At 42.3% G+C, this 17,099-nt stretch overlaps 3 protein-coding genes and 1 long non-coding RNA gene across 6 annotated transcripts; 1 reads left to right on the plus strand and 3 right to left on the minus strand.

The window, feature by feature from the left end:
* Positions 1–273: 273 nt before the first annotated feature.
* Positions 274–1,434, minus strand: LOC129601599 (uncharacterized). Its single transcript, XM_055500441.1, has 4 exons — positions 1,140–1,434; positions 941–1,052; positions 696–812; positions 274–604 (listed from the first exon to the last, which is right to left on the minus strand). Exons 1-4 carry the CDS (start codon positions 1,160–1,162, stop codon positions 473–475), a joined length of 384 nt encoding a protein of 127 aa, XP_055356416.1. The 5' UTR covers positions 1,163–1,434; the 3' UTR covers positions 274–472.
* A 360-nt stretch (positions 1,435–1,794) lies between these two features.
* On the minus strand, positions 1,795–3,974 carry LOC129601600 (uncharacterized). Its single transcript, XR_008692257.1, has 6 exons — positions 3,837–3,974; positions 3,084–3,768; positions 2,665–2,987; positions 2,487–2,591; positions 2,220–2,324; positions 1,795–2,113 (listed from the first exon to the last, which is right to left on the minus strand). It is a non-coding gene; the product is annotated as an uncharacterized LOC129601600 (long non-coding RNA).
* Positions 2,461–5,720, plus strand: LOC129601597 (mitogen-activated protein kinase kinase kinase 3-like). Of its 2 annotated transcripts, XM_055500440.1 has the most exons (3): positions 2,461–2,666; positions 4,378–4,653; positions 4,738–5,720. In XM_055500440.1, the coding sequence occupies exons 2-3, from the start codon at positions 4,530–4,532 to the stop codon at positions 5,403–5,405; spliced, it is 792 nt and encodes a 263-aa protein (XP_055356415.1). In that variant the 5' UTR covers positions 2,461–2,666; positions 4,378–4,529; the 3' UTR covers positions 5,406–5,720. The 2 variants fall into 2 exon arrangements, with proteins under 2 accessions (XP_055356415.1, XP_055356414.1); XM_055500439.1 differs by lacking the exon at positions 2,461–2,666 and having other exon boundaries at positions 3,625–4,653.
* A 1,837-nt stretch (positions 5,721–7,557) lies between these two features.
* Positions 7,558–16,460, minus strand: LOC129601601 (serine palmitoyltransferase 2-like). 2 transcript variants are annotated; one of them, XM_055500444.1, is made up of 3 exons: positions 15,814–16,460; positions 11,189–12,243; positions 7,558–8,646 (listed from the first exon to the last, which is right to left on the minus strand). In XM_055500444.1, exons 2-3 carry the CDS (start codon positions 12,158–12,160, stop codon positions 7,906–7,908), a joined length of 1,713 nt encoding a protein of 570 aa, XP_055356419.1. In that variant the 5' UTR covers positions 12,161–12,243; positions 15,814–16,460; the 3' UTR covers positions 7,558–7,905. The 2 variants fall into 2 exon arrangements, with proteins under 2 accessions (XP_055356419.1, XP_055356420.1); XM_055500445.1 differs by lacking the exon at positions 15,814–16,460 and adding an exon at positions 13,299–13,637.
* Between the last annotated feature and the right edge of the window lie 639 nt (positions 16,461–17,099).

A 17,099-nucleotide genomic window follows, 5' to 3' on the forward strand; every position in this document is an offset into this window, starting at 1 on the left:
GAAAATGCCGACGCAGACTGCCAAACTCACCAAAATTTTCTCGGTTTTCTCTCACTTATATAAAGGAATGCGTAACCTCATAAAGCAGAACCAATTATTAATTACTTATTGACATGTGTACAGGCTGAAAGAAATGCAGGAGGGGCTAGATGTTGTAACCGGCAACAGTACCGGTTCAAGGCCACTGTTACTCATATTAGCTAGTATCGTCTGATAACATTAGTTATTACGTCTTCCAAAGAACTGATGCTCAAGATTTTGATCGAGTTTCAACTTCTAGATCTACAGACAGAAAATAACAACTGCCACATAACTGACATCGCATTTATGCTCAAACATGGCGTTAAGGTGGTTCTAACAAACTGAGTTCCTTGGTCGCATTATGGATGTCAGCACTGTTTTCTGTATGCCGAAAACGAAATGTTGCACTCTTGCTTGTTTCAGTATGCAGTGTGGATGGCGAAACACTTGTTCAGAAAATGTAAGCGAACGGATCTTCTCGGTGAGCGTCCTTCACCCTCTCCAGATAGTATTTGCCGTCGAATATACCATGGTAGATTTGGGCATGGACGTATCTTTCGGGTTGACCAGCCCCCAGTCGGATCTAGTCGAAATATACAAACTGAAAACTTTTTAATACGATTCGACATTACGCTTGTGCGGTGGCTGTGAGTATGTATCAGCCAGACCTTTACCTTGACGATGTAAACGGGGTATACGACGCCCAAGTAATCCTTCTCTTTAGCATACGACACTGGATTCAGAACGGTGCTGTTACTGACCTTGGCCCTGACCTTTATTTCCTGGGAGACCTGCACAGCTTGTTTTCAACGAAGGTAATATAAATAATTTCCAAGTGGATCTAACAAACGGGTTTACGAAAAGCAGACAACTAAAAAATTTTGCTAAAAAACCAATTTATTTTTTTGACAGCGCTCACCGCGTCCATAGCCTTTTTGGCTTCCTGATCAATTTTTTTTGTTTCCGTGACTTCAGGTGCATGTGGTTCGGAAGTTGCAGCAGCAAATCCGGCAATCAGTAGGGCGGAAACGCTGGAAGAAAACGCGTACACTGGCACACACTGTCACATTAGTTATAAGTGGAGCTATAGTGGATATTTTTTGTATGAACTGACTTACATGTATAAAAGAGCACAATACATTTTTTGCCTCAGTCTGTGCAGCTACTGGCAGTCTGATGCGCTGTGCAAAGCAATTGATGAAGAATGCTTTAAAAAGTGCCGACCTCAACAACTTTTCTCGGATTACATGTCACTTGTACAAGAACACATAACCTCATATTAGTATTACTAAACCGATTATAAAGAACTCATTAGCACTCTGTACGAGAAAGTCGCCAAAAGCTGCAGGAGTGGCTCATTGCAGAACCGGCTCACTAATTCCTCCAAGCAATATCAGTTTTTACAAAAGAACTTCTTCCTTGTGGGTTCATAGTATGATACTGTACTGATGAATCACTTTAATTAAAAGTTTCGCGAGAGACAATCCTAAGTGAGAGTTGCATCTGGCCTCCATTACATTGTACGCACAAACGCAGTGGATCTGTGACTGGTTGTTTTGTATTGACATCTTAAAACTGAAACAATGAAATAAGCGGCGTCTGGTAAACTGGTAGCTTAACAATTCGCAAATTTCGAGTTATGTACATAGTACATACATACCTCTGACTGTGACTCTATGAGTATTACTGAGTACTATCGTGTCGTATGCTTCGGTGTTATAATTATTATATCAACATTTATCAGTTTTGTGCGGCAATCTATACCTAGAACAATAAATATTTCTTCGAACCTGAGTAGTTAGTACAGATAAAAAACCGTCGAAGAGTCGCTTAACCCGTCTTTATAACCTCAGTTCCTTTGGTTGCATACTGGTACAGTATCTCGGAAATATACGGTAGTATCAGAGAAATTCGGCTGTATTACTTATTAGAATCATGGTAATCGTCAGACCGTTGTTTATTCAAAGTAGACAATGGGATCCGCTACGCTAGCTTCCTTGGTATTCTCCAAGGAGTATTTGTCCTTTTGCATTAGAAATTTGTAGATCTTCGCGTGGATGTACTTTGCGCTTTCACCAGCTCCAAGTCGGATCTACGGTAATATTGGAAAACTTACAGAAGTGCCTATTACATAATAATATTATAATATGTATGGTTTGCCTTGACATTTTTGCAGGAAGTATCATGCAGGCCTTTACCTTAACAAAATATCTGTTTTCCACGCCGATTTGTACCGTGTATGACACTGGAACGAGAATGGTACCGCTGCTGATCTTAACTTTGCTTCTTAATTCTTCGGAAACCTAGAGTACACAGATAACTTTCCATGAAATTTCCCAAATTTGAGATTTCTTATAACTAGAATTTGTAACAGAGGCGGGTTGACGGATTTTGTTTTATTAAAAATCGGAGATGTTTGCGGATTGTACAGATAAAACCGCAGTTGCTGTTTGGACAAGGCTCACCGCATTGACAGCCTTGGTCGCTTCCTGATCGATTTGCTTGGTTCTGCCGGAATCCGGGGTTCGGAGGTTGCAGCAGCAAATCCCGCTATCAGCAGAGCCGAAAACCTGGGAGAAAATACAGTTGTAGACAACAGTTTTGTCTCAGGAGGAAAGTAAATGTTTCTCTGGGAAAACTCACAGGTATGAAACAACACGAGACATTTTGTTACAGTTTGCTTAATTAACTTAACAAGGCACCACTTGGAAGTGTGATACGTTATCCGAAGGAAGCAGACGGCAATGAAAACTGCAACAATTTGCCAACTGCACCAGGTTTACTGGGTTTTGTACCAATTGCCACGATCACACATGAACTGAATAACATGTTGCGTGATATGATCGATCTATGCTTCATCGATTTTGATTACAGATACTTGTTAGTTGCTAATACGTGTGCAGTTGAACTGAATTTTAGGAGTGGTGCATGGCTGCATGCCATGACCGGCTTAAACTAATATCCGCCTGCAAACCACACGGCACACAGTCGCATTAGCTAATGCCTCGGAATTATAGTGTTTTTCTTATAAACTGCTGGGATTGCACAATTAAGTACTTAACCCGTTTGCAATCCTTATTTCGGGAGAATGGCTTGGTGCATGCACTGCAGGTACCGATTTGTTCTGCATCTTAAATCTTCGCTTCCGTCCATGTACGGTAGGTAGCAGACAGGAAAGTGGATGGATTGAGCGTTGTTGTTCAATGAAAAAGCATTCACCTTTCTGTCGCTTGTAGAAAGTTGAATGAGGCGTAAACTCTTCTGTCGGGATTCACGGGGTATTGCCCTCTTCGGCGTCAGGTCTACAACGATGCTCACAAGTTACAGCACAGAGTGTGCGCATCGCCGCGAATGTACGGAAAAACAGAAATTCAGAGCAGTTTCCGTGTGTGGCAGAGTAAGCAATAAGCACTGAAACACAGTAACCGTTCCGGCAAATGGCAAGAGGTTGGTCAGTAAAAGCGTCGAGCTCGGCTGAATCGTTTTCATAATCGGTGGGTGAAACCGTGAAACGATTAGATACCAAATGTTTGCGTTCACCGACGCTCCTTGTAACGAATGCAGTGCAATGAAAAGTCGTGTAAGATAAGGCAATACGTATTCCAGCTTGCAGTTCCAATGGTTATAGTTCCAACTTTCAGTTAGGTATTTCAGTTAGCTCGATTCACTATAATCTTTGCTTGTGTAATTTCACATGCGTCGGAAAGATTGGCTGTGCGCCGCCGTTACCATAGTCAGCGCAAATTCCTAGTCAGACAAGCACTGCTGTCGTCAACATTGCAGGGATGATACTCCGAAAAGTTAACGTTGCTTACTGTCTTGTTGGCTGTCGGCAGTTTATTGTGAATAAATTTTAATTATGGTCGGCTGAAGGGATGGAGAACCAAATTTCAATGCCGTTCTAAACTTTACATACTGCATCTCCACGGGCGTACTTTTACGAATCCTTCGAAAGGGAAGTCTTTCGCCGCAATTTTAGGCTAATGTATGTAAGACGTCATGGTTTTTGATCATGCACCGTACTGAACTACCATTCTCTCTTGGACTATGACCGTATTTTGTCAATATGGGTGTTCATCTTGTTTTATCATCTTCCACCTAAATAACTTGAGCTTCGGCAACCGCTTTTATCGAAGACTACTCAACTTACACATTCTTATTCTGCCATGGATAGGTCGTTTTTCTGCTACGGTGTTTACTTATTTGCAACATGTGTAGCCATTTCTTACGCGCTGTCGTGTTCATATAAAGAAAGCCAAATTTTGCTGGTTTCTAAATCTGCTGCTGCCGCGACTTGTGCTGCGGTGTCATTTGGCAGTAACTGCATCTACAGTTACCAGAAACATGATCGTATAGGTTGCGGGTCTTTCGGAACTGTGTACAAAGCAAAGATTCGATTCCGCGGGGACTTTCGTGGACCGGATGACGTTGCAGTAAAAGAACTCTATTTAAGGGGCAAAATAAACCCGGGTCCGAACATTAATGGAACAACTACCGGCGAACAGGCTATGGCGCGAAGGTGGATTACTCTGTTATCGCTCAAGCATAAAAACGTTATTGGATACTACAAAATCACGATGCAGCAAGTTGCCAAAGGAATGCTGATTGAACTGATGATGGATTATCTTCCGGGTTAGCAGAATAGATTAGAGGAAGTTTCGGGACTCGTGTAAATGCATTATGTATTAAATTTGTATTCGCGCTGTCTTCTTTTAGACGGAGATCTGGCGGACATGATTGCATGCTTAACTTCGTCATTTCAAACGCTGTCGTTGTGCAATCTCGTTGATTTCAGCCAGCAGATAGCAGAGGGTGTGAACTATTTGCACAGTAACGGAATTATACACGGCGATCTGAAACCGGCGAACATACTACTGAAGCGGAGTGCGAAAAGCTCCGATGCGTATAGCCTGCATATCGGTGACCTCGACGACGTAATTTTCATGCAAGATAGCCAGACGCTGACCAAAGACATTACTCGTCTGTACGGCACTGCACGCTACACCTCCCCCGAAATGGCGGCGACATTTGTTGCCCATAATACTGTTGACGCGCGACCCGGTCGCAAAACGGACATCTGGAGTCTTGGCTGTATTATGCTGGATTTGGTCGATTGTCATACGGGAAATGCCGAGAAGTGGCTGCATCGGCATGGCACCGCGCAACGACTGCGCATCGATAAAATGAAGGACAACTGCATTTTGTTTCACATCGCGGATGGCTTCGTGCCGCTTATTACCCATTGCGTAAACCAAGATATTACAGGAATAATTGAGAAATGCTTCTGTATGGACAGTAGCAACCGCGTTAACGCGGCAGCCTTAGTAACATCCCTCAAAAGAATCCAATTGCCCATCAACGGTGAGATAGATTTTTCTAGCTAGTAAAAAGGTTAAAACGTTAAAACTTAGGTATTTCTATATGAGCAACAACAGTACTGTACATTGTATAATATGCGCTGTGCATTGTGTAGACATCAGTTTCTGCAGTAATATCTTATATCTAATTGTTACAATGCGATCAATGGAATCCGTATAAGGGACTAATGATATCTAGCTTTCCTACTCTTGTTTTCTTGCATGTTTCTAAACTTGCTCTCCTTTTCTTGTTTCTGTTGAAGGCAGTAATAATCCGGTCAAGCTGCTTTTGACTTTTTAGAAGTTGGTGTACACAGTACAGTGTATATAAATAAATCGTACCACGTATATTTATTAATTTCCACTCTCGTTATGACCCATACAGATAAATGAACAATTTAACATGGTTGCTATGAAATCTATTGGAGAAGCCCACTCAGCTACAGTAGCACATAGTCAGCTGCAGAACAAGACCCTTCCACACCACACGCTCCTTTAAGACATCAACGGAGCCGACCAGTTCGTTCGATACATCGCAGTAAGGTTTACCGTATCTACTAGGCGATTCAGTTTAGGTCGCGCTCCGACGCTTCGCGGAATGCGAAAAGGACAGGTCTCGCTTTGCAAAATACCGGTATGGCTTCAGGTGCGGGTGGGTTTTGCATTGTTTTCCATGGCCCAACAACACCGTATTGTGCTTTTCCAGCAGCTCCTCCATTGCAGTGCCGGAAAATGACGGATACTAAGATTCAGATTAGCTAACTTAGTTATATTCCCTGGTACCGCCAGGACCTATCAGGAAAATTCTTGTCGCAGCACTTATATTACAGGTACCTTCAGTGCTTGAAATGTGCACCCATATATATTGAAAGTATCAACAGTACGAGTAGTGATGCGGATGTGCAAGCGAAAGCAACAGGCGACCAGACGGGATGTCATTTGTTCCCGTACATAATGGTAAAGCCGTTGTATGGGATGCTACATGTTGGGATACGGTAACCGCTTCCCACGTCCGGGAAGTTCGACGGCGGCCGGCAGCGTCGCCCGATTGGCGGAGGTCAGTAAAAGACACAAGTACGCGTTCCTCGAAGAAATGGGCTTCATTTTCTATCCTCTGGCGATCGTGACTCTTGGTATATTTGGTTCAGCATTTGCGGAGCTTATTCGTTTCGTCGATAGAAAGATCCGTTGTGAAGGCACCGGAGAGCCTCGGTCTACTGCCTTCCTCAAGCTGCGCCTAAGTATGGTTGTTGTTAGAGGAGATGCTGCAGTGCTGGGTGCATTGAATACGCGTCCTACGAGTAGGATTTTCGACGGCAATAATGATTTTGGATGTTTTTTAACGTTCAAAATTTTAACCATTTTGATTAGTGTCCCCAGCGCAAGCTTTTTTGTTACATGGAGGGCTATTGCCGATTAAACACAACAGTACTGATAAGAAAACATGGCGTACAGTACATGTCCCGGATATTTATCTGATCGTGAATTCTTGATTTACCGTAATAATGCTTTGTTAGTACCTGCCATGCACTTATGTTGAAGTAAGTAACCTTGTGCTACGTTGCTGCCAAACATTTTATTTTCCATGGTGTATCGGAGCAACGGTGTTTACAATAGTAAAGTAAACGTATAAAAGCTAGTAGGTATCAATTATATCTGTAAGCTTCGAAACTGATATTTAATAAATAACGATGCCGTATCGTTCAATTAAAATGAGTTTAAATTTTTTCCCACCTCTTTATGCTCTTTAGAGTCACAGTATTTAAATTATTTATAGTGTTTAGTGTGCATTACGAAGTTTTATAGACTTTCTTGTCTCAAGAACAACAAATTATTACAAAAGAACAAACGTCGACAAAGTACTGTACTGTAGTTATAATTTTATGCCTTCAGGCTTCAGACAACTAGTGTTGATAGCAAGGTGTGACGCCCATGTTATACGAAAACAACCCGGCGTTTATTTTGAAATTTACGTTCCTCCGCAGTGAGAAACGTCAGTTGGTTGAGCTAATGACGTAAAAACTACCGCTGATAATTATTACGTTCATACGTTGCGTAACTCCAAAATCTGCTTTTGTTGATTACCCTAGGATTTTGCGACGACCAGGCGCTACATTAGTCGTCTGCCGACTGCCGTAACTATCTTCTATCAGGATTGTTCAAATGAATGAATGTAGAACCATACTCGTACAGTTTACTCGTACAGTACATGACCCTGTATAACTTCCACCACGTCACCAGAAGTTTTCAGTTTGGTACCACAGCACGTCATTTTGCACAATCCCTTATTCTTATTATAAATCATCCACAGAAAAAATAAATACGTACGAAAATAATTATTCTACCGCCATTATAAAAAAGAAAACATCCACTCTGTACAATTGGCAATTAGGACACTCCAGGAAAAAATCACAGCCCCTTCGTTCAATGAAAAAAAAGAAACTGCTCCGCATATAAAAACAAATCTCTAAACCAGTAACAAAACACCCACGTTCCATATTTGCCATTATAATTATCAACATCATCACTACTCCGCATCGACATAGTTATCCGCTTTGTACTTGCCATGTATCCGTGAATACTTAATATTCAAAATATCACCCACATCATTGGCCGCCGTGAGGACCTCATCCAGCATGGCTTTGCTGTGCGCTGCCGACATACAGAAGCGCGCCCGCGCCAACCGCAACGGGGTGGCGGGAAACCCCACCACCACCACGGCCACGCCCCGCTGCAGCATGAACCGTCCGAAACAGGCCACTTTGGTCGGGTAGTACAGCAGCAGCGGCACCACCGGCGAATCCTTATGTCCGTAGACAATAAAACCGCGCTTTTTCAGTTCACTGCGGAAATAACGCGTGTTCTCCGCCAACTGCCGGATCCGCCGCATCCCCTCGCCGGTGCCGTCCTTGTTCATGATGATGCGCATGGACGTGATGATCTGCTGGGCGACGGGCGCCGCCATGGCCGAGGAGTAGATCATCCCGCCGGAGGTGTCTTTGAGGTGTGCGATGAGGTCATGCGAGCCGGCAATGTAGCCGCCGGCCGCGCCGAAGGATTTGCTGAAGGTCCCCATCATGACGTCGACGTCGCGGGAGTCCAGGCCGAAGTAGTCGACGATGCCGCGGCCCCGCGGGCCCATGGCGCCCACACTGTGCGCTTCGTCCAGGAACACGTAGGCTTTGTATTTCTTCTTCAGGGCAATGATTTCCGGCAGTTTGCAGATGGAGCCCTCCATACTGTACAGACCTTCCACGATGATCAAAATCTGTAGAAAACCAACATTAACATAATAAGATGCGTGTTAAAAATTATTCCATATTGATATACCTTTGCATTTAGATTTTTTGCTGGCTGTATGGCGATGAATTAGGTACATAGATAATATGACATCTTACACATTGTATTTCCGTAATCTGTACTAATGATATTATTCATTTATCTAATAACTGGTTAATGGCAACACATGAGTAATATTACGCCATAGATTATTTCCGTTAATGCACTGCAACCTGATCCAGGAGGAAGCGCTGGTAACAAGAATTAGAAAACCACTAAGACATTACAGTAGCATTCTCGGAAACCTAGACGGCTGCCAGTTTTTCCCACCGGAAGAATCTCTAAAATTAATGCACTAGCGCCGTTTAGTATGAAAAGATCATACAGTCATGTAATTTAAATACGCAAAAAGGGGATTTTCTTAGCGAAGAATATCCAAAAGTCTCAAAAACGTTAACACCTTAACTTTATGTCTAATCGTTCAAAAAAAATTTATCATCATAATTACAAGATTTTGAGTAGTACAGACTCTGTACATGCAATGTGGTGCCGGTACTTACAGAATGATACGTTTACATACACGTTCATAATTAGTCATCATACTTGTACAAGAGGTAATTACAAGACGGGCATTTTTTTCTCCCGTCTAGACTCTAGACTGTCAGTGCACTTAATTCAATTAGCCAAGCAAGTGAAGCAACGCTTTGTTTTCAAGGTTGTGTTTATCCTATGAAAATTTAATAAGTCACACACTGGCACAGTAACTGTTACGCCATGTTTTGAGTACTCATGTAAAACGTAGAACAGCATACACCACCGGCAAAGAGCGAACGTTAATAAAACCTAAAATGCACCGGGCGGTACTACGGTGTACAAGTACAAAATAAAATGAAGCTTTTTTTACGACATAAACAATGTGGTATAACGATTTTGCTTAGAACTGTTTAGTGTTTACCTTTGCGCGTGCAATTTGCAGATCGATCGTGCTAGCGTAGTCGAGTAACTTTTGACCGCGATGAGTACCGTACAAACGATACCTCGTACAAACGAGTATAATTGGGCTTTTAATAGCATTTTCATTGTACTTACAAATAGCTGATGGATTACCTGGCGTTGTTAAATTAAATATACAGTAAACAAGATCTCACCAAGCTTAGTTGATTAATTTACAATCAAATGCACTGGTACTATACTGTCGGCAAAAACAAGCTGTTTTTCGATTTTTATAGCAAATTTCGAATAAAGTTTTTTTGCTCGTCATTTTATCAACATAAAAAAAAACTTCCGGATCCTACAGATTATTTGCCAGGCATGTGACGCAGGATCATTCGGCAGGCGACCCCAATCCGTAAAAAAACGCTATAGAAAGTTGCACTTCCTGTTTCCGTTTTGAAAAGGTTGTCAAATCGGGTAACCATGTTTTCAGTGAAACGGTTTTTCTTAATTTTACAAAATCGTAGAAACTGTAAGAGAAAGTACAACAGATTGCGAAAAGTCATCACTCTAAAAAAAGTTTGTGATCACTCTAAAAAAAAATAAGACAAGCGGCGAGAATATAATATACATGAAATATACATGTATATGAAAATTTTGATGCAACATGATTTTTTATGCAACAGAATCTCGTGCCGCAGAACCCGATGGCAAATTATCTCTAGTAAAAAAGGAGACGAATTTAGGCAAACGGATGTCTGAGAAGTTTTTGGAAAAAGCTTTGTTAAAAATTTACTTTGGACATTGTGCAGTAAGTGCGTAACAAGCTGGGTGGCTCATCTTTGGTAATCTACGCGTACACATGTCAGGGTGAAAAATTATGGTGATGCAATAATGTATCACCTCCGATTCGCAGTTCTCACAAACACCAAGCCATGAATTCTGATGAAAACGGCTTACAAAATCCATCCTTTAGTGTGCAACGAAATCTTTCATACAAAATTGGTCGAATTCAAAACCTACAGAAACCGGGATCGGAGAGCCAAAAAGAAAATCTCGCGATCAAGGTTGCAAGGGCTGCGATACAAAACGAAAATTAACAGCAACCGTCTCCGGATCCAATGACCAACTTGGTTACTATACGATAGTCTTTTTCAAACCAGTTTTTATTTCCTCCGCCTTCCGGGATTTAAAAGAAATGATATTTTATATGAAGGAGAGAAAAAACTGTACACGTTACAATTTGATATTAATATTCTTTAACTAGAAAGTGCATTTCTGAATTCAGTGATCGCTGTAGTATTGCAAACACTATATTTCGTGAGATGTTTTTCATTATTTAAATTTCAACATTTTTAATGAAAAATAATCAAATTAGTGTAATCAAATTTTGTGTGCGTAACCGATTCTGAATATGAGAACTTGAAACAATATAACGCAAGGTCACCAAACCCTCGAAAGCGCAGTCCAGAACAGCATAACATCAATCCCGATCATAAATTTTACGATTTATCATTTACAATTTATCTGTACATACATACAAGTATCTCTGTTATTGTATTATGTAAGAAGCAACACTAGACAGATATCAATCATACCTTCTTGAAAGGTCGTCGCGTCCGCGGATGTCCCAGTATGACCAGCTCCCGCAGACGCTTCTCCAAATCCTGCATATCGTTGTGCTTGAAGGGCTTGACGGTGGCTCCGGACAGCCGCACACCGGTGACGATGGAGCAGTGATTCAGTGCATCACTCAGCACGGCGCACTCCTTATCCACCAGCCCCGGTATATTCATACTGTTCGTCGCAAACCCCATCCCGAACGTCACCGCCGCCTCACACCCCAGGAACTCCGCCACCAGCTCCTCCAGTTCCACATGCACCGGCTGCGTCCCGAGGTCATCGCGGGGCGTGCAGTTGGCCACCCCGTAGGTGCTGATCACGCGGCCGGCGTCCTCCGCACACGGACCCACCTTATCGGCGAACCCCAGATAATTATACGACCCCATATTGATCGTGTCCAGTTTCTTCCCGGTCAGCTGGAAACTCCACCCACTATCCGGGGTGGAGCGCTCCATCACCGTGACCTTTCCCCCCGGGACACTGCAGATGGGTCGGTTCCAGCAGTCGCGGATGCGCATGTAGATGTTGCGGGTTAGGAAGGCCTCCCAGTTGCTGTACAGCGGGGTGAAGCCCTCGTTCCCGTCCTCCCGGGCGATCATGCTCTTCTCAAATCCCATCCGCCGGCACAGGTCCTTGAGGTAGCCGAAGACCTGCAGGAGGAGGTAGCCGAAGATCACGAAGACGTCCACGTACGGGACGACCTCCTCGAACTCGATGTCGTCGGCGACGTTCTCCCGGCAGGTGGGCGACTGGTCCAGGAGGTCGGGCGCTTGGAGGAGGACGGTCTCGGAGGGGGTCCGGGGGAAGAGGGACGGCGGGGAGGAGCGGTGACGGCGGTGGCAGGCGTAGCTGTGGTCCCGGTCACCGTCGCTGAGCAGGAGGGTCGGGTCCAGGATGGGCGTGGCCGCCGGGACTTCGGTGAGGAGGATGGTGTTGTGGTTGGTCATGGTGAGGGGTGAAGAAGTGCAGAGGTCGCTGTTGACAGCGGTGTTACAGATTATATTGGCGGTGGATCGGTCAATAAACCCACCTACAACATTATCGTTGTCATAAAATTATTCTCAGGAGAAAAAACAAAAACGGTATAACTAAATTACGGAGAGTATAATCCGTGTGGGCATATAAAATTATTAACGGTGATCACAACACCAGCAACGAGCGCTCTCATCTTATTTTGCCAAAATTTCCACGGCATCCTTAAAATATTTATTTTCCATTATACAAATCCCTGTGCCGGTACAGTTGTATTTGCTGCTGAATTAAAATGTGCGCTTTAGCTTAGAAACGGTGAGAAATTATGTCAAAGTATTCAAAGTTAAAAGCGATAGATTAGATAAGATAATAAATGCGTATTTACCTTGGTTAAACACGCACTTTATGACGCTTAAACGATTTTCTCAATAAAAGCCGGGAAATTTGGATCTATACTTACTCATACAGATTTTCTGTACAGTATAGCAAGATAAGTACACTTTGCCCTGCCCAGCGAACGCAATTCTCCACCGTACACAATTATTTTTAAAATAATAGAAATTTTAACAATGGTCTTAAACTCTGCACTCGTAAAATTACTAAGTAGATCTGCATGTTGGATAGTTTTAACATCGAATTTGATAATTTGATAAATTGTCCTGATTGTACGAAAAAACATCAACAAACATATTGTACGTAAATAAGACATTCAGGATCTTTATACTGTACTTTACTAAGCGCATTGCGGCACATCATCATGGGGTTTCCCCGCTTTTATTAATATTATCAGAAAAAGATTTTTAAACGTGTCGGAATTTTAAAGAGAAGTCGTAACAGAGTACAGGAAGCCAGGAACATAATTATTTATGAGGTTGCACTACATTATTGCGTAAGAAAGGCGAATTAAAGCGGTGTTTTTCAAATTTTAGGTAGCAATTTTGCCATATATTTTTAGAAATAAACTTTTAAATATTTCATCACAAAAATCAGTTAATTATCAAGCTGATAGTCATAATTAATTTCCAAAATAAATTCCTTGAAATAAAAATTAATTTTAGCATCTTACAAGCCACACCAGTAACAATCAAAATAAAATAAAAATGCGTTATTTACCCAGGACAAACCAAATAAATTCCAATAAATCGGGGACCAAATTACCATGGTGTCTCAGAAAATTATTCTAGCTAGAATAACGCGCCCGTCGCGACCCGGCGGACAGCCCGAGCAGAATATGACAAGCCTTCTTCAAGTTATTATCATCTTTTGAGCACGCTTCATAAAAATTAATTTATCCCCACAGCGTTTTTCTTGAGGACACTGCAGAGAAAAATAAGCACCCATAAAAACATCGATTTCCACGAGCATCACAGAAAAAGACGACAATTATTACAGGTTGGACATAAATGCGCCGTTTACACACACTGCTGTATGTGTCATCAATTCGAAACGTCTGGGCGCAACAATACACAGACGTATGAAGGAATTTCTGCCCCAGCAACTGTGCGCCGGCTATTAAGACGCGCTGTATTTTCGCCGGTACAACAACAGTTTGTATGACTGTTGTCGAACGCGCCGGATTCGATTGGCTCAGCGTGGATCGTATGATTGTTGTAGTCAGGCTGATTTAGAGCGGATCGGTATACAATAGGGTTTGGAGTAATATTTGTTTGAATAATGCTGATTCGGAAAGTTTAAATTCTGCAGACAGGAAAAACGATATATTTCAACGCACGGAGTCATTTCCATGTTGACAGTACCCATGCAGCGCGTGCGCTCTGTGCGGTGCCTAATGAATCACGTAACAAGGCGGATGCGTGGACCGTTTCTAAATGTACTTACAATTAATGCTTACTTTTTTACGAGTACGTGTTATCCATTTTATTTTGTACGAATCTTATTAAAATTTCGCATCCTTAATTTAATCTGGATTTTTTAATAAAAATTGTTTATCCTTAATAAAATTTCTGATTTAGCTTCTCAGTTCTGAAATTTTAAAAAATATTACAATTACCAAAAATATTTCTCATATGGATTTGTTTTCTTATAGATAATTTCTTATATGAATTTTTAATCTAATATTGCGTACCCTGCTTGTTAATGCAACAGTATCTGTAAGTAACTATTTCTTGATAAATTTAATTATGTTTTCGACATTTACTCCAGTCGAGTGGTGTTAATGAAATAAACTATAAAAATATTTTTATTGCCAGCAGTATATTTTAGTGACTTTTTATAGTTTCGTAAAACTTGAGAGCGTCTTACTGTCGCTTTTACGGGTTGTTGCTGTGTGCAGATAAATACCTGCTTCATGCATTCTGGCAACAAGTAAAATTTTTTTCACATTTAGTGATATGACAAACTCACAGAAAATTAAATTCTCGAATTTTGCAGAATTTTTTGGCAAAAGCGGACAGCCACGATACGAATGGGTTCGGGTATTTACAAAATCACGTAATATACAGTAGTACTGTACCAACTCTCTACATTTGCAGCAAATGAATTGTGCTCACTGAACCACTTCGAGAAAAACAAATAAACCTGAACATAATTGTTGGAGATATTTTTCTGGCAAAAATCACACACTCCTCCACTTAACAGCATCGATTGGGGATGGCTTATACAGCAAGGTGTGGGATTTATCGGGGAAAATGTTCAGCCGGCACTTTGCCGGCGCGCGCGTTAGCCATGCACCTCTCGCTGCGGAACACAATACACAGCGGAATATATCATTGCCATCGTGCGGCGTATGGACGGCGCGCGGCTGTTATAAAAATAAACTAAAAAAGGCCGGCATTTCATAATTGTAATCAATAACACAAACCCGCGGGCCCATCAGGCCCACGTCTATATAGTAGTGCCGACCGCCGGCGGAGCAGCGACGGATTAATGCACTTGTTGTTAAACAGCCGTTAATTCCTGGTAATGTCGCAACCCTATTTCCTGCCGTGACGTCATTGCGAGCAATTAGTAATTCGATCGGATTTTATTCTCACGCCGTGATGCGCGAAGGATACGGTTGCCCGTGTGGCACGATACAAATAATAATTAAGCGGTTTAATTACCCGACTATACAGGCGCAGTGCGCAATCATCCCGGCGCGGCATGTGCCTCCTCGTGTCCGCCATCTTACGTAATTATCTCGAGTATTTTGCAGTGCAGTGTAACGTTATCCCTTATTCATAATAAAAAAAGGGAAAAATATTCCACGAACGTATCCGGCAGTAAAGATTTAAAGACTATTTATCCTGCAACATGCTGATGAAAAGAATATAAATCAACATCAGAAATTCGCAAAAGATTTTCTTATTAAAATATGTAACCTGATAAATTATTTAGCCTTTTTCGATATTGTACCGTAGCATCACGCACCGTAATAATCTGCCTAATAAAATATATAATTGCCTAAATTATTTAGACGTGTTTTTATATTACAGCATCACGCATTGAATTTCTTGGCACCGAAACCTTAGCTTGGTATCACTTCCCGGAAATTCAAGTGCGTACATATAGAAATGACGTAAAACCTCAGGAAAAAAGTGGTAGTTTCTTCAAGCGCCCGGAAACCAGTAACAAGCTTCGATTACGACTTTTTTCGGTACAATTTTACTGAAGCAGCAGTATAACGAACCTCCGCGACAGCGACTGGAACAATTATCTTGAACAATTACGCAATAATCCCGTCGGAAACGCTTTAGGACAAAATTACGAAGATCCACGAAATTTAAAATGATATCATAATTAATCCGCACAGCTTTCGGCTGATCCACATTCCGGCGCGACGTATAAGCGATCGGGACGAGAAAGCGAGAAAATTACCATACAACCTCGTGATAACCGGCAATAGCGGTATTATGTATAAAGAGTCACACCGGGTCCACTCACAATCCATATTATCCGCGCTAACATTTTGCCCTGAATCAAATATATTTCATCCTTATCAAATCGCCGCGACCATACACGGCGGGTTTTTATCACTACCACTGTATAATCAGCATTTTCTCCACCTGCAGTGGCTGGTTAAAAGCAGAACATTTACGCGAATACCGCGCGATACGGAGGTACAGGTACACCGTATATAGATATACACGATACAGAGGGGAACACTGTTGGGTATTATTGACAATAGCCGGCACCGTAATCCACAGTCCAATGCTGATAGTGCTGGGCAAACAATTGCTCTCTGTGCAAATTTTCTCCTGCGCGGCGGTGGGACGATACACGCTGTAGGTTTGGTTGTATAATATTAAGCACTGTCGGGTATATACCCATTCGTATACTACCGGCAACAACCCGCTCGAGGAGCCAGCAGGTTTATGTGTTGTCTACACACATGTGCACACCGCATGCTTGCGCTAAAATCCATCGACGGAACGCCGGTGATGTGTGCGTCACTCCGTGCACACACTGCAGCGGGCCTGTACCTGGGTGCGACGGAGGATGACTGCATTGTCAGAGAAGGTTCAAATTTCCGGCATTTGCGGCGCGCACTGGCAAATCACTTAAGCGTGCGCTTTCTTTCGGTCTGTGTAGTGTGTAGCGCACAGCCCGGCTTTAACGGGGTGCACAAAACAACCCCATTCATTTCCCAGATGCTACCCACCCCAGTGACCTTTCTGCCGGGAAGTGAGCTTATATATGTCCAGAAGGTAGTAAATGTACGGATATATGTAGGTTCGCCATACGGACTTTCACTAACTCGGTTAATTCTGTGCGTAAGATATGCTTTTATTAATTTTATATTATATGCATATTCATTATTAACTCACACTTTAGCCACGCCCCAGCCTTTAGCCACGCCCCAACGCGTTAAACCAGATAATCCATCTGATAACCATGCCCGGCCCGTGCAACACGGGCAACCACCCAGGTTTGTCAGTGCTGGTAAACACATCACATTTTCCGTTGGCTGCACAC

This window comes from Paramacrobiotus metropolitanus, unplaced genomic scaffold (genome assembly GCF_019649055.1).
Source record: "Paramacrobiotus metropolitanus isolate TYO unplaced genomic scaffold, Prichtersi_v1.0 Parri_scaffold0000254, whole genome shotgun sequence".
NCBI lineage: Eukaryota > Metazoa > Tardigrada > Eutardigrada > Parachela > Macrobiotidae > Paramacrobiotus > Paramacrobiotus metropolitanus.

Excerpts from the sequence above, each read along its gene's own strand:
- LOC129601599 (XM_055500441.1), bottom strand. The coding sequence starts at position 1,162 with ATGTATTGTGCTCTTTTATACAT. Across the intron at positions 1,053-1,139 it reads TATTGTGCTCTTTTATACAT|CGTTTCCGCCCTACTGATTG; the intron begins GTAAGTCAGTTC and ends GTTTTCTTCCAG. Across the intron at positions 605-695 it reads ACCCCGTTTACATCGTCAAG|ATCCGACTGGGGGCTGGTCA; the intron begins GTAAAGGTCTGG and ends TATTTCGACTAG.
- LOC129601597 (XM_055500439.1), top strand. The coding sequence starts at position 4,188 with ATGGATAGGTCGTTTTTCTGCTACGGTGTTTACTTATTTGCAACATGT. Across the intron at positions 4,654-4,737 it reads GATGATGGATTATCTTCCGG|ACGGAGATCTGGCGGACATG; the intron begins GTTAGCAGAATA and ends GTCTTCTTTTAG.
- LOC129601601 (XM_055500444.1), bottom strand. The coding sequence starts at position 12,160 with ATGACCAACCACAACACCATCCTCCTCACCGAAGTCCCGGCGGCCACG. Across the intron at positions 8,647-11,188 it reads CGCGACGACCTTTCAAGAAG|ATTTTGATCATCGTGGAAGG; the intron begins GTATGATTGATA and ends GGTTTTCTACAG.